The 14,054-nt window shown below is 35.4% G+C and overlaps 1 protein-coding gene and 1 long non-coding RNA gene across 2 annotated transcripts in view; one reads left to right on the forward strand and one right to left on the reverse strand.

Annotated features, from left to right (window-relative positions):
• The window catches only part of EDIL3 (EGF like repeats and discoidin domains 3), a 581,090-nt gene that overhangs the window by 436,340 nt on the left and 130,696 nt on the right, over positions 1-14,054 (forward strand). The window contains exons 7-8 of the mRNA XM_027864247.1: positions 861-1,016; positions 12,955-13,099. Of these exons, the coding sequence (XP_027720048.1) occupies positions 861-1,016; positions 12,955-13,099 (301 nt within the window). The remainder of the gene's footprint in view (positions 1-860; positions 1,017-12,954; positions 13,100-14,054) is intronic.
• Positions 1-14,054, reverse strand: part of LOC114044659 — a 177,715-nt gene that overhangs the window by 23,408 nt on the left and 140,253 nt on the right. The window lies entirely within an intron of this gene.

Consider the following 14,054-nt stretch of genomic DNA (forward strand, 5'->3'; position numbering starts at 1 on the left):
TACTGTGGCCAATTCTAGTTTCTGTGTTATTAAAAGGATAATTGACACTTTGGAATGTATCCAGTGACAGGTGAAGAGGATGGTACAGGGGCCAAAAGTCATGTCATATAACGATCATACAGAGGAATTGAATATATTTAGCTTAGAGAATTTAGTTTTTAGCTAATGCATTTAGGCTTGTGGAAGGTCACCAAAAGTATTCAAATGTAATAATATTTGAAATATCATATGTAGACTTGTTCTGCTTGACCCTAGGGCCAGCAGGTGGGCAGACTACATTTTCATATGAGGAAAAATCTTAAAAATTAAAGTTGTCTAAAAAAGAAATAGGCTGCCTATGTAGTGATTTTCCTTTGACTAGAGGTCAATTATCCATTTGTTGAAGTTGTTATAGATAGGATTCACAGGAAAAATCTGGATAACATCTGAGGTCTACTTCAATTCTTAGTAGATGATTCTCTGTTTCCTTGATAGAAGTATCACACTTAGAATATAGTACACAGGACAAATAATAATGGAGAAATTTTATTATAGTACATCTTCATTTCTTCTATTTATTCACTGTGAGGTGTTAAACAAATCCTTAAGTCTCTATCTTGTCTTAATAAGGATTCTAAATAATATATTGCATTTCTATAGTGCTTCATACTTTTTGAATTTCGTAGGACTTAGGAAATGTTGAAGCATAATTTATTCAATAGCTAAAAATTGTTTTTGTTTTCATGAAAAGCATGGAAAAGAAAATTCTTTTTTGCATATTAGTATTGCCATTTTTCTAAAAAATTAAAAAATGAAAGTATTCACAACTAAGAAATTAAAATGATTATTAAATAATTAATAATGATGTATTGTCACTTCAGATAAATTTACAAAGGAAGATGAGAGTCACTGGAGTTATCACCCAAGGAGCTAAGAGGATTGGAAGCCCAGAATACATAAAATCCTACAAAATTGCATACAGTAATGATGGAAAGACTTGGGCAATGTATAAAGTAAAAGGAACCAATGAAGACATGGTAAGACTAATTTAATAATATTAAATTTACATGCTGTTATCAATTAACAAATGAATTTAATGTCTCCAAAGGAAGTTTAAAATTGTTGATATTCAATAGTGTACTTTTTCTCTAAGTATGAGTAATAAATTTGTACTTGGTTTCATGTATGACTTCCTTATAGCTTAATTGACAGATCCATAAATACTTTGTCCCAAGGTTACCATAATCCTGTTTATTATACTTATCCAATTTTCATTTTAATTACTTTACCAATAATTACCCATTCATTTTCAATTTAGTTTTATTACATTAACAGAGCTAATTTTATCCCCTAAAATAACACAACATATTAAAAAAACTAATTGTCCAATACTCATTGATAGTAAATATAGATTTAATGTTTTATAGTGTTAGATTTTAAAATGTTAGGTGAAACTGGTTCATAATAAGCAATGGGGTTGAATAGAAACTTTTCTCTTTTTTTAGATTTGTAGTACTTCTTTTTTTAAGAATTTATTTATTTTTAGATTTCAACATTCACTTTCATAAGATTTTGAGTTCCAAATTTTCTCCCCATCTCTCCCCTCCCCACACCTGAAGACAGTGTGTAAGTTGATATGGATTCAACATATACATTCATATTGAACTTATTTTCACATTAGTCATGTTGTAAAGAAGAATTAGAACCAATGGGAGAAACTATGCAAAAGAAGAAAGATAGAGAGAGAGAGGGTGCAAACAATATGCTATTTTCTGCATTCAGACTCCATAGTTCTTTTTCTGGATGTGGACAGCATTTTCCATCATGAATCCTTTGAAATTGTCTTAGATCCTTGCATTGCTAAGAGATAAATCTATCAAAGTTAGTCATCACATAACATGACTGTTACTGTGTACAATGTTCTTCTTGTTCTGCTCACTTTACTCAGCATCAGTTCATATAAGTCTTTCCAGATTTTTCTGAAGTCTGCACGCTCATCATTTCTTATAGCACAATAGTATTACATCACATTCATATACCACAACTTGTTCAGCCATCCCCCAACTTATGGGCATCCCCTCAATTTCCAATTCTTTGCCACCACAAAAAAGAACTGCTGTAAATATTTTTGTACATATGAGTCTTTTTCCCATTTGTATGCTCTTTTTGGGATACAACCCTGGAAGTGGTATTGCTGGATCAAAGGGTATGCAAAATTTTATAGCCCTTTGTGCATAGACTTACATTGCTCTCTAAAATGGTTGGATCAGTTCAAAACTCCACCAACAATGCATTAATGTTCCAATTTTCCCACATCTTCTCCAGCATTTGTCATTTTCCTGTTTTGTCATGTTAGCCAATCTGATAGGTGTGGTGCGGTACCTCAGAGTTGTTTTGATTTACATTTCTCTAATCAATAGTGATTTCGATGATTTTTTCATATGACTATAGATATGTTTAATTTCTTTATCTGAAAACTGCCTGTTCATATTCTTTGACCATTTATCAATTGGGGAATGACTTGTATTCTTATAAATTTTTCTCAGTTCTCTATATATTTCAGAAATGAGGCCTTTATCAGAGACACTTGGTTGTAAAAATTCTTTCCCTGTTTTCTGCTTCCCTCCTAATCTTGGTTGCATTGACTTTCTTTGTACAAAACCTTTATTTTTAATTTAACATAATCAAAATTATCTATTTTGCATTTCATAATATTCTCTATCTCTTGTTTGTTCATAGATTTTTCCATTATCCATAGATCTGACAGGTAAACTATCCCTTGCTCTCCCAGTTTACTTATAGTATCAGCCTTTATATCTAAGTCGTTCACCCATTTTGACTTTATTTTGGTATACAGTGTAACATGTTGGTCTATGCCTAGTTTCTGCAATACTATTTTCCAGTTTTCCCGACAGTCTTTGTCAAATAGTGAATTCTTATATCAGAAGTTGGAGTGTTTGTGTTTATCAAACAGTCCATTAGTATAGTCATTGAGTACTGTGCCTTGTGTACCTAATCTATTCCATTGATCCACCACTCCATTTCTTAGCCAGTACCAAGTAGTTTTGGTGATTACTACTTTATACTACAATTTGAAATTTAGTATGACTAGGCCACATTCCCTTGCATTTCTTTTCATTAATTCCCTTGCTATTCTGGACCTTTTGCTCTTCCAGATGAATTTTGTTATTGTCTTTTCTAGTTCTATAAGATAATTTTTGGTAGTTTGATTGGTATGACACTAAATAATTAAATTAATTTGGGTAGAATTGTAATTTTTATTATATTAGCTCAGCTGACTCATGAGCAACTGACATTTTTCTGATTATTTAGATCTGACTTTATTTCTGTGAAAAGTGTTTTGTAATTGTGTTCATAAAGTTCCTGGGTTTGTTTTGGCAGGTAGACTGTCAAATATTTTATAATGTCTACAATAATATTAAATGAAATTTCTCTTTCTATCTCTTGCTATTGGGTTTTGTTAGTCATATACAAAAATGGTTTATTTTATAGCCTGCAACTTTGCTAATTTTTTTTATTATTTCAAGTAGTTTTTTACTTCATTCTCTAGGATTCTCTAAGTATACATTATATCATCTGCAAAGAGTGATAGCTGTGTTTCTTCTTTGCCTATTCTAATTCCTTCAACTTCTTTTTCTTCTCTTATTGCTAAAGCTAACGTTTCTAGTACCATATTGAATGACAGTGTTAATAATGGACATCATTGTTTCACCCCATTTATTGGAAATGCTTCTAGGTTATCCCCATTGCATATAATGCTTGCTGACGGTTTTAGGTAGATGCTACTAATGTTTTTAAGGAAGACTCCATTTATTCCTGTGCTTTCTAGTGTTTTTAATAGGAATGGGTGTTGTATTTTGTCAAATGTTTTTTCTGTATCTATTGAGATAATCATATGGTTTCTGTTAGTTTTGTTGTTGATATTGTCAATTATGCTGATAGTTTTCCTAATATTGAACCATCCCTGCATTCCTGGTATAAATCCTACCTGGTCACAGTGTATTATTCTCATGATAAGTTGCTGTAATATTATTGCTAACATTTTATTTAAAAGTTTTGTATCTATATTCATTAGGGAAATTGGTCTATAATTTTCTTTCTCTGTTTTGGCTCTTCCCAGTTTAAGGATGAGTATCATATTTGTATCATAAAAAAGAATTTGATAGGACTCCTTTTTCACTCATTTTCCCAAATAGTCTATATAGTATTGGAATTAATTGTTCTTTAAATATTTGATAGAATTCACTTCTAAATCCATCTGGCCCTGGAGATTTTTTTTTCTTAGGGAGTTCATTGATGACTTGTTCATTTTTTTTTTAATGAAATGGGATTATTTAAATATTTTATTTCCTCTTATGAGATTTTTATGGCCTAGTACATGGTCAATTCTTGTGTATACCATGTACCACTGAGAAAAGGTATAGTCCTTTATATCCCCATTCAATTTTCTCCAGAGGTCTACCATATCTAACTTTCCTAAAATTCTATTCACCTCCTTAACTTCTTTATTATTTATTTTGTCATTTGATTTATCTAGTTCAGAGAGGGGGAGATTGAGGTCCCCTACTAGTATAGTTTTGCTGTCTATTTCTTCCTGTTACTCCCTTAACTTCTCCTGTCCTCTAAGAATTTGGATGCTATACCTCTTGGTGTATATATGTTTAGTAATAGTATTACTTCATTGTCTATGGTACCTTACTTTTAGCAGGATGTAGCTTCCTTCCTTGTCTCTTTTAATTAGATCTCTTTTGGTTTTTGCTTTGTCTGAAATCAGGATTGCTACCCCTGCTTTTTTTTTTTTTTTTACTTCAGCTGAAGCATAATATACCCTGCTCCAGCCTATTACCTCTACTCTATGTGTATCCCTCTGTTTCAAATGTGTTTCTTGTAAACAACACATTGTAGTATTATGGTTTTTAATCCATTTTGCTCTCCACTTCCATTTTATGGGAGAATTCATCCCATTCACATTAACAGTTATGATTACTATCTGTGTCTTTCTCTCAATCCTATTCCTCCCCCCACCCCTAGTTTATGCTTTTATTTCTCCTTTCTCCCTCTTCCTCCTCACTTGAGTTTTGCTTTTGACCACCTCCTCCTTCAGTCTTTCCTCCCTTCTGTCAGCCCCTTTCTTTTTCTTTTCCCTTTCCCTTCCTACTGCTTATTGGGAAAGTTAGACTTCTATACATAACTATGTTATTTCCTCCCTGAGCCAAATCCAATGAGAATAAGGTTTAGACAATGCTTATCTTCCTCCCTTCTTTCTCTTTACTGTAACATGAATTTCTGCTTCTTCATATGATGTAATTTACCCTTTTCTGCCTCCTTCTTTCTTCTCCCATTATAATCCTTTTCCACCACTTAATTAGGTTTTTATCATCACCTCAAAGTAAATTTATACCCACATCCCCTGTTTATGTATATCCCTTCTAAATGTCTAAAAGATACAGTTCTCAAGAGTTACAAGTATCATCTTCCAATATAGGGATACAAACAGTTTGCCCTTATTGAATAATATGTTTTTTTCCCTTTCCTGTTTGCCTTTTTTATGCCTCTCTTGAGTCTTGTATTTGAAGATCAAATATTCTATTGAGCTCTAGTCTTTTCATCAGAAAGGTTGGAAGTCCCCTATTTCATTGAATGTCCACCTCCTTCCCTGAAATATCCTCAATTTTTCTGGGTAGTTGATCCTTGTTTGTAATCCAAACTCCTTTGCCTTATGGAATATCATATTCCAAGCCTTCTTATCTTTTAATATAGAAGATACAAGGTCTTACGTAATCCTGACTGTGGTTCCATGATATTTGAATTGTTGCCTTCTGCCTGTTTGCAGTATTTTCTCCTCGACTTGATAATTCTGGAATTTGGCTACAATATTCCTTGTCATTTTCAATTTAGGATCTCTTTCAGGAGGTGGTCAGTGGATTCTTTCAATGACTATTTTACCCGGTGGTTCTAGGACCTCAGAGAAGTTGTCCTTGATGATTTCTTGGAAAACACTGTCCAGGCTCTTTTTTTAATCATGGCTTTCAGGGAGACCAATAATTCTTAAATCATCTTTCCTGGATCTATTTCCCAGGTCGGTTGTTTTTCCAGTGAGGTATTTTGTTTTCTTCTATTTTTTTTTCATTTTTTAAGATTTTTATTTAATTGATTCTTGAAGTCTCATAGAGTCATTAGCTTCCATTTGTCCAATTCTAATTTTTAACAAATTGTTTTCTTCAGTTTGCTATTGTACCTCCTTTTCCATTTTGCCAATTTTATTTTTATGTTTTTTTTTCTTCAGTGTACTTTTTTTTTTACTTTGGTCAATTGTGTTTTTAAAGGAATTGTTCAATTTTTCTTCTACCTCTCTTATTTGACTTTTAAAATACTTCTTTAGCTCTTCCAAGAACATTTTTTGGGCTTGAGAACAGTTCCTATTCTCCTTTGAGGTTTTAGATGTGTGTATATTAACAATGTTGTCCTCTTCTGAATTTGTGTTTTGATCTTCCCTGTTCCCATAGTAAGAATCTATGTTCTTTGTTTTTCTTCATTGCTTTTTGCTCATGATGTTTGCCTTTTTCCTGCCTTTTAAAGTTGACCTCTGCTTCTGGGGCATAGGGGGCACTGACTCATGCTTCTTTCACTGGAGGTTAGGGGCCTGACTAGTAGCATTGTGTGCTGGGCCCTCAGTCCCTGGCAGCTGTAGGCTGTAGGGGTCTGGTAGCTTATCTGGTCTTGAGTTGGAGCTGGTGGTGGTGGCTGGTGGGTGCCAAGGCCAGGTGGGATCCTTGTGTATTTCCCCGGGGTTACAGTGAAGCTCTCCAGGTGAAGGGTGGGGATGGGGGTCATCCGGCCTCTGGAGGTTGCCTCCTCACCAAGGGCTGTGCTAGAGCACAGGTAGGCTCAGCCAGTGGTGGACACACAAGTGATCGTTCTCTGTACTGGTGTCTACCTGTCCCCCTCACTGCACCAACACAGGGGGTCCTGGTGTTGGCACTTGCCTGCTCCACCACCGTGAGGCTCAGGATCTTCTGTTGGTCTACTAAGGTGGGGCTTGTCACTTGCTTGCTGGGATGCTTCTTGTTCTGTACTGGTACCCTTCAGCCACAGCAAGAGGGACCCCTCCCATCAATCCCCCAGCCTCAGGAGCCAAAAGACTGCCATACTCCATCTCTCTGCTGGCTCCACTGTTTCAGGATTCCTCCTACAACAGTATTTTCTGGGTCCTTCAAGGACAACAAGGGAGGTTGAGAGTAACCCACTGCTCACTCCACCATCTTGGCTCCCAAAAGTCCAAAACTTTTCAAAAATAAAGATTTTAATGTGGAAAAAGTCCCAATGTGGGCCAAATTTATTATAGTATGTAGATGACCTTGGGTTCCCAAAAAAGCCTTTTCAACCTAACATAAGCTCTGGCTAGTTCTTCAAATTGGAAGGGCTTTGAGTATAAGCTTAGTGACTAAACGTGCCTGCTATCCTGGGACCAGACTAAAAATTGCAAGAAGAATTATGATCAGAAGACTAGGGATGATCTCTTTTGGCTGGGTGACCCATGAAATGGATACAAATATACAACAAATGGCTTTCCCTTCTGTGTAATCCTTTTCCAGATTCACTGTATCATTAAGCAAGTGACAAAAATTGGAATAGGGATACTAAGAATTATTGTTATTGTCATCATCATCATCTTCATCATCATCACCATCATCATTAGATTTTTAACAGTAGGGAAGCAGCAGCCCTTTGTTATCCTACACTTGGAAAAAGAGTTGACCTTTAATTGTATTTGACTATGCTGTTTGTCCGTCCCTTTCAGTCACGTCCAACTCTTGTGACCTCATGTACGCTTCTATGCCAAGCCCTTCTATACTCTATTATCTTTCAAAGTGTGTCCAAATTCATGCTCATTGTTTTCATGACACTCTCTATCCATCTCTGTTGTCCCCTCTTCTTTTGCCTTCAATCTTTCCCACCATCAGGGTCTTTTCCAATGAGTCCTGTCTTCTCATTATGTGGCCAAAAATATTTAAGCTTCAGCTTCAGTATTTGACCTTCCAGTAAATAGTCTGAATTAATTTATTTAAGTATTGCCTGATAGGATCTTGTTGTCCAAAGGATTCTCAAAAGTCTTCTCTAGCAGCACAATTTGAAATCACTGATTCTGCAGTGCTCAGTTTTTCTTATAGTCCAACTCTCACAGCCACACATTTCTACTGGGAGAAAAAAAAAACATACCTTTGATTGCAGGGACCTGACACATTTGGGGTTGATAATACAAACACCTCACTCTTATTTGCAGAGCCTTAATTTTGATTTTTTAATTTCGACACCTGCTATCTCAAGTGTGTTATGTGTCTCAATACAATAAAAATCACAGTTATGGATAAGAAAATGGACAAACCTTTTCCTTAGGTTGAGTCAGAGTTATGGAATCACAGAATTTCAAAACTAGAAGAGAACTTCTCTCTTCTACTTCAACCCCCTCATTAGGGGTCAACATAGTTGTTGTTTGGGTTTGTTTGGGGGGTGGATGTTACTTTATTTAGAACCAGAGGACCTTTGTTAAAATCTTGATTCAGTTACTTGATAGGAGCTGTGTGGTTTTAGGCAAGGTGCTTAGCCTCTCTGAACCTTGGTTTCCAAATATCAAGTGGGAATAATGATATTTGTACCATTTACATCTCATTTTTGAGGATCAAATGAGATAATACATGTAAAACACCTTGTGAGTTATAAATTTCTATAAAAATATGAGCTATAATTAATCTTTTTCAGATTAAAATAATGAAAGGAAAAAAGGTTAAATAGCTAGGTTAGAATCACCCACTTAGGTACTGTCAAAGGCAGAGGAACTCTGGAGTCCTGAGAATCAGTTTTTAGGCTAATTACAAATATTTGATACTTTTAATACCCGATCTTTGTAACCAAATGACATATTAACACTACTAGAGAAGTTGAACAATAGCTACATAAATTAAATGAAAAGACATGGTGAAGGTTCAGCTAATAGGGGGGTAGCTTACATATTCTACTTGAGATATCATTAATAAGTTGACAACCAACATTCTTTTTTCACCAAAAATAAAATGAGAAACAATTTCATGGGATATTTGTTCGTCTTGTTTTTCAATGCTCATGTGGATCATAAGTAAATAGATTGTAATGAAGCTAACTCCTGATTTTACAATAACATTATAGAAGATGAGGAAATAGAGAAAACCTATGAAGAACTTGACAAAATTCAAAATTCAGATAACCAAATGAACCAACATTTTGGTACTGGATGTTTTCTACGTGAAGGCAAATATGAGAGTTTGGAAAAAGCACTTTGGAAAACATGGCTAAGAATCATGAAGTGAAAGAGGTTGGAAAAATTAGTGGAGTACTCAGAATCTTCAAATAGAAATCACTAAAGACTTTCCTCAGGAAGAGATTCATTGCCTTTATAGGAATTAGAGTTAGAAGAAGCCCAGATTAGAATAGCCTCATTTAGAGATGTAGAAACAAGAGGACTAGAAAGTACATACTTACATGGCAATGAATTCAAATTATACATGTAAAAGTATTTCTCCGCCAGCCCCCATTTATAGTTGGCTAAATATCTCTTTGGGTAGGTTTGCCTCAATAACATTTTTTGGAGGCAATTGGGGTTAAGTGACTTGCCCAGGGTCACACAGCTACTAAGTAAGTGTCTGAGGCTGGATTGAACCCAGACTCCAGGGCCAGTGCTCTAGCCATTGCACCACCTAGCTGCCCCTCTTAATAACATCTTTAGAAAACAAGAAAAAGGATAACAAAGAGATGTGAAATGTAACCAAACATCCAGCATTTTTATGGTAGCTTATTTTCATTGGCAATAGTATTTGAATTCCATGAAATAAATTTGAATTCAAATACATTTGAATTCTATGAAATAAATTCCTGATATACTATATGAGGAGATGTCAACGACACTTAGGAACATAAAATTGGGAGCAACAACAAGGGCCTAAGCAAATAAAAACAAAAGACATCCATGCTGGGGCAAAGGGTTGATACAGTTTTAAAGGCATTCAAGTATCAATTGTTAAAAATGTCACAGAAAGATAATGATTAAAAGACAGAAAAAAAAGATAACTACAAGCCTAAATGACTAAATTTTTAAATTCTGTCTATGCATTTTGGTAATTTACTTGAGGAAAAAATAAGAAAGGAACAGTCACACTTTTTGATATGATTTTCTACAGAAGACTGTATATGTGGGTCCTTACAATCTAAAGTTCATTATCATGGGGGCTTTTAATGATTATTCACCTCATGTGGCTCATTCCCTCTAATTCAAAACTGGGAACTTTTAAAGTCGTCATAGTCTAGCTATTCAGTTGCTAACAGGCCCAAAAAGAATAATATTGATATAGTAAAACCAAAATTAATCTTATAGTCCAGGGGAAAAAAACTATCACATTCCCAAGCAAGTATAATCCCATCTTTTGGAGCTATTTGAAGAACGAGGCCCTCCAAACTCACTATTCCAAAAAGAAAGCAAATATAAAGTCCTTCTTTCTGCAGCTGAAATGTGGTGTTAAAATCTTTAGTCTTTATACCTTATCTAAGATTATCAGTGAATCCCCTTGGCTCTGTCATAGTTCATGTCTTTTCTCTTTGCCTCATGAGGTATTAAGGACACTCAGGAAGCTCTAGTTTCCTGAACACTGCCATCATCATCTCAGACACTTCTTATGTTTCTATTTTGGTGACTGATCACAAGTAAACCTGTGTATAAATCCTATCATTTTTCTTTGCCCCAATGTCTAGTTGCACTATTGGCACCTGGTCTTAGGGATAATAGAACCTTGAGAACTTCTTCTGTGAGTGATTACTCTATGAGCCTAGTCATTCTGTGATATACAGCCCTACTCAGAAATGCCTGCTACACATGTATTTTGGACGAGCACCGCAGATTGATGAGCTGATCCCAGAATTTAATAGGATGCAACTGATGATGCATTGCATTTGGGAAACTGCAGTACTTTCAATGATTCTGAACTGCTCTCTGGCACAGATGCCCAGCTTTTACTTGAATTTTCATTGTGATTATATATGACTGCCAATCATGGAACATCATAATTTTAGAAATTTCAGAACAATCTTCCTAGTTCTCAAAGATAACCTTCAGTCAGTTGCTAGGCACTCTAGCAGCTACTGATGATTCTGCTCACTTCTGCTTCTCAAATACAGGGAAACTCCTCCTGGCTAGACTTTCCTTCCAGTCTATCTTTTGACTTGGAAGGAGGACTTTGACCAGTTTAAACCACCTGCTCTCTCTCAATGGAATTGTTTCTATTCCTTGATAAGCCTGTATGGATTCATTACTAACATGTGCCAAACCTTTTACACTGTCCCCATCTTGGTAATATTGAACCCATGACTATCAATGAACAAACCCCATCCCCAAACTCAAATCTTCATCCATTTCAAAGCACTCCTCTCACCAATTTCCCAATCCAGATCTGCCTGACTCTTCCACTGTGCCCTCTAGAATACCCGTTTCATGATTAACAAGTTTTTTTTTTCATTTTAAACTGCTTCTTTTCATATGTCTTCCAATTTCTGGAATTCACTGAGCAGGGGTCGCCTCCTGACAATTCATTCTATAGCTATTCTTTCTCTAATATGACTATAGTTTTTTCATATGACAACGGACTGGTATTGTGACATCTGTCCCGATTTAAAATATATATGCAACTAATCATTTGTTTAAGTTCCTGGATTCATCAAAAACTCACATAATGATAAAAACAAATCAAAATGCCTTACCATATAAAGTAGGATTGAAAAGTCTTTCTAATAATTGGTTAAAATAATGAATGAAGAGGATAAGATATTAAGAATGGACGAAAAACAAAACAGCAAGTTTCAGAATAGTAATGGGAGAAGGAAAGGAACTATTTCATGATTTTGATTGTATATCTACATAACTGAGAGAAATTATTTATCATCAGGTGAACTTGGGCAGCATAGACGGATCCACTGCTTGACTCAGATACTCCCCCCCCCACCAACCATGCCCCAGTTATAAACTTAGCCTTATTATAAAAAAAATGAGATACCAGGGAAGAATAATTCTAAATTGACTCATACAAATGTTTATACTTCCATATTTCAAAGATCTATGATTTTTTTAATAAAAGTACTCAGTCCACTTGGGTAAAGCTCACTGTGAAAACTTATACTTTATATGGATCTAACAAAACCTGAAGAGATTCCATGTTCAGTCAGAAATCAAGGCATGTGAACAGTCCAGATCACGCAAGAAATTTCTTTTTTGTGGTTCCAGTAACCATGTCTCTTTTGGTTAATAGACAGGCTTCATGAATTGGTATCACCAATAACCTGGTAAAGTCCCTCTTCAAACTTGACACAGAATGTTCCTAGGTGACAGTCAATCATCAAATCCATGCATTGACCTTTTCAGCTTAATAGCACCTATCAAAATTGGCATCCGTTGATATAGCTTTCACAATCCCTCCCCAGCACTGCAAGGCATTGGTGGAGGACATTAGTAGAATTGTAAACACATCAGATAGCACCAAGCACAAACAGGCTTCAGTTAATTGGCATGATATATGAATCTGTGTCCCAAAGTGGAGAAAAGTGAGAAAGAACTGAAGGCTTGGCCCCAAACAGAAATTGGAATAAGTACACATTGGAAGATTCTTATTAGAATTTAGATTATATCCTGTGGAACAATAATATAGTCCTTTAATTAAGATTACATCTATGTATTTATTATTCACTGCTAATAGCCTGGAGTATGGGGAGACACTTGAAGACCCACAGTTCCTAAATACTTCAAGCCCCCTAATGAATTATCCAGTTATATAAAGGGACTATCCAAGCATTTAGCATAGCTTACGAAGTCTCACTATGAAACTGAAAGAGAAATATGTGTAATTCATCATTTTGATCTTTGTGGTTTATCTCTCACAGGTGTTCCATGGAAATGTGGACAACAATACACCCTATGCCAACTCTTTCACTCCTCCAATAAAATCTCAATATGTCCGACTGTATCCCCAAGTATGTCGGAGACACTGTACTTTGAGGATGGAGCTTCTTGGTTGTGAACTATCAGGTGAGGTTTCCATTAGCTATCTTTAAAGAAAAGTGATTAAAACAAAGCTTAGGTGTTAAACTACAAAAAAAATAATAATTTAGTATTTATAGGGATGCATTTTTGGTACAAAATTTCAAGTGTATAATTTACATCTATGCCTTAGTTTAGTCTGTGTGTTTGTGTACTAGAAACAATGGTAGAATGATGCTGGAGAACAAAACTAACATAGTATTGAACTTATGGCTGCACAATGCAAATGAAGCAAAGTCTCACTGTTTACCATGAACAAAATTTGGACTTGTTTTCATCATTTTTTTGGTTGTAGCAAAGATTGATGATTTGTGACAAAGGCAAAGTAACTACTGAAATCCTACTTCTCAAGGTCAAGTAAAGTTTAGGATATACAGGAGGAAAATTTTAGGTTTCAACTCTTTGTCTCACTGCAAGAACTCACTTCTTTAGATTCTGTGCAACATGTAAATTCATCAAACTTCCCAAGGGGGCCATTCCTCAACACTCGGATTGCTACCATAAATTCATTTTAGGATCCTTCTTGGCTAGCTCCCTGCTTATTGTAAAAGCAGTGGTTGTCAAGTTCAGGAATGATCCATCAAAGTACTCCAAGTTAAATAATTCTTGTCCCCCCAGGGGCATCAAAACTAGATTTAGACATGAAAAGTTAATGCATTAATCTCACTGTGGTCTCTTCTCAATATAGCACTAGACTGGAAAACAAATAGGAAATCCTGCCATGGCATTTTAGCATGTGGGAATTTGGGGCGGTTTGTGGATTTCTTGGACTGGAAAAGTCTTTGCCTGAGTAACTGGGGGTTGTTTTGTTCAAGTAACTGAGATAGTCACTAAAGTCACTGAGTGAATTGACACTTTTAGCTTCAGTGCTAGGTCTGTGTCACCTCAAAAAATTTAGTGATACCTTGAAATAATAGGGGGAAAGTCCAGTGTGTTCTAAAGA

The sequence above is a fragment of the Vombatus ursinus genome, unplaced genomic scaffold (assembly GCF_900497805.2).
Source record: "Vombatus ursinus unplaced genomic scaffold, bare-nosed wombat genome assembly UNPS02014774.1, whole genome shotgun sequence".
NCBI lineage: Eukaryota > Metazoa > Chordata > Mammalia > Diprotodontia > Vombatidae > Vombatus > Vombatus ursinus.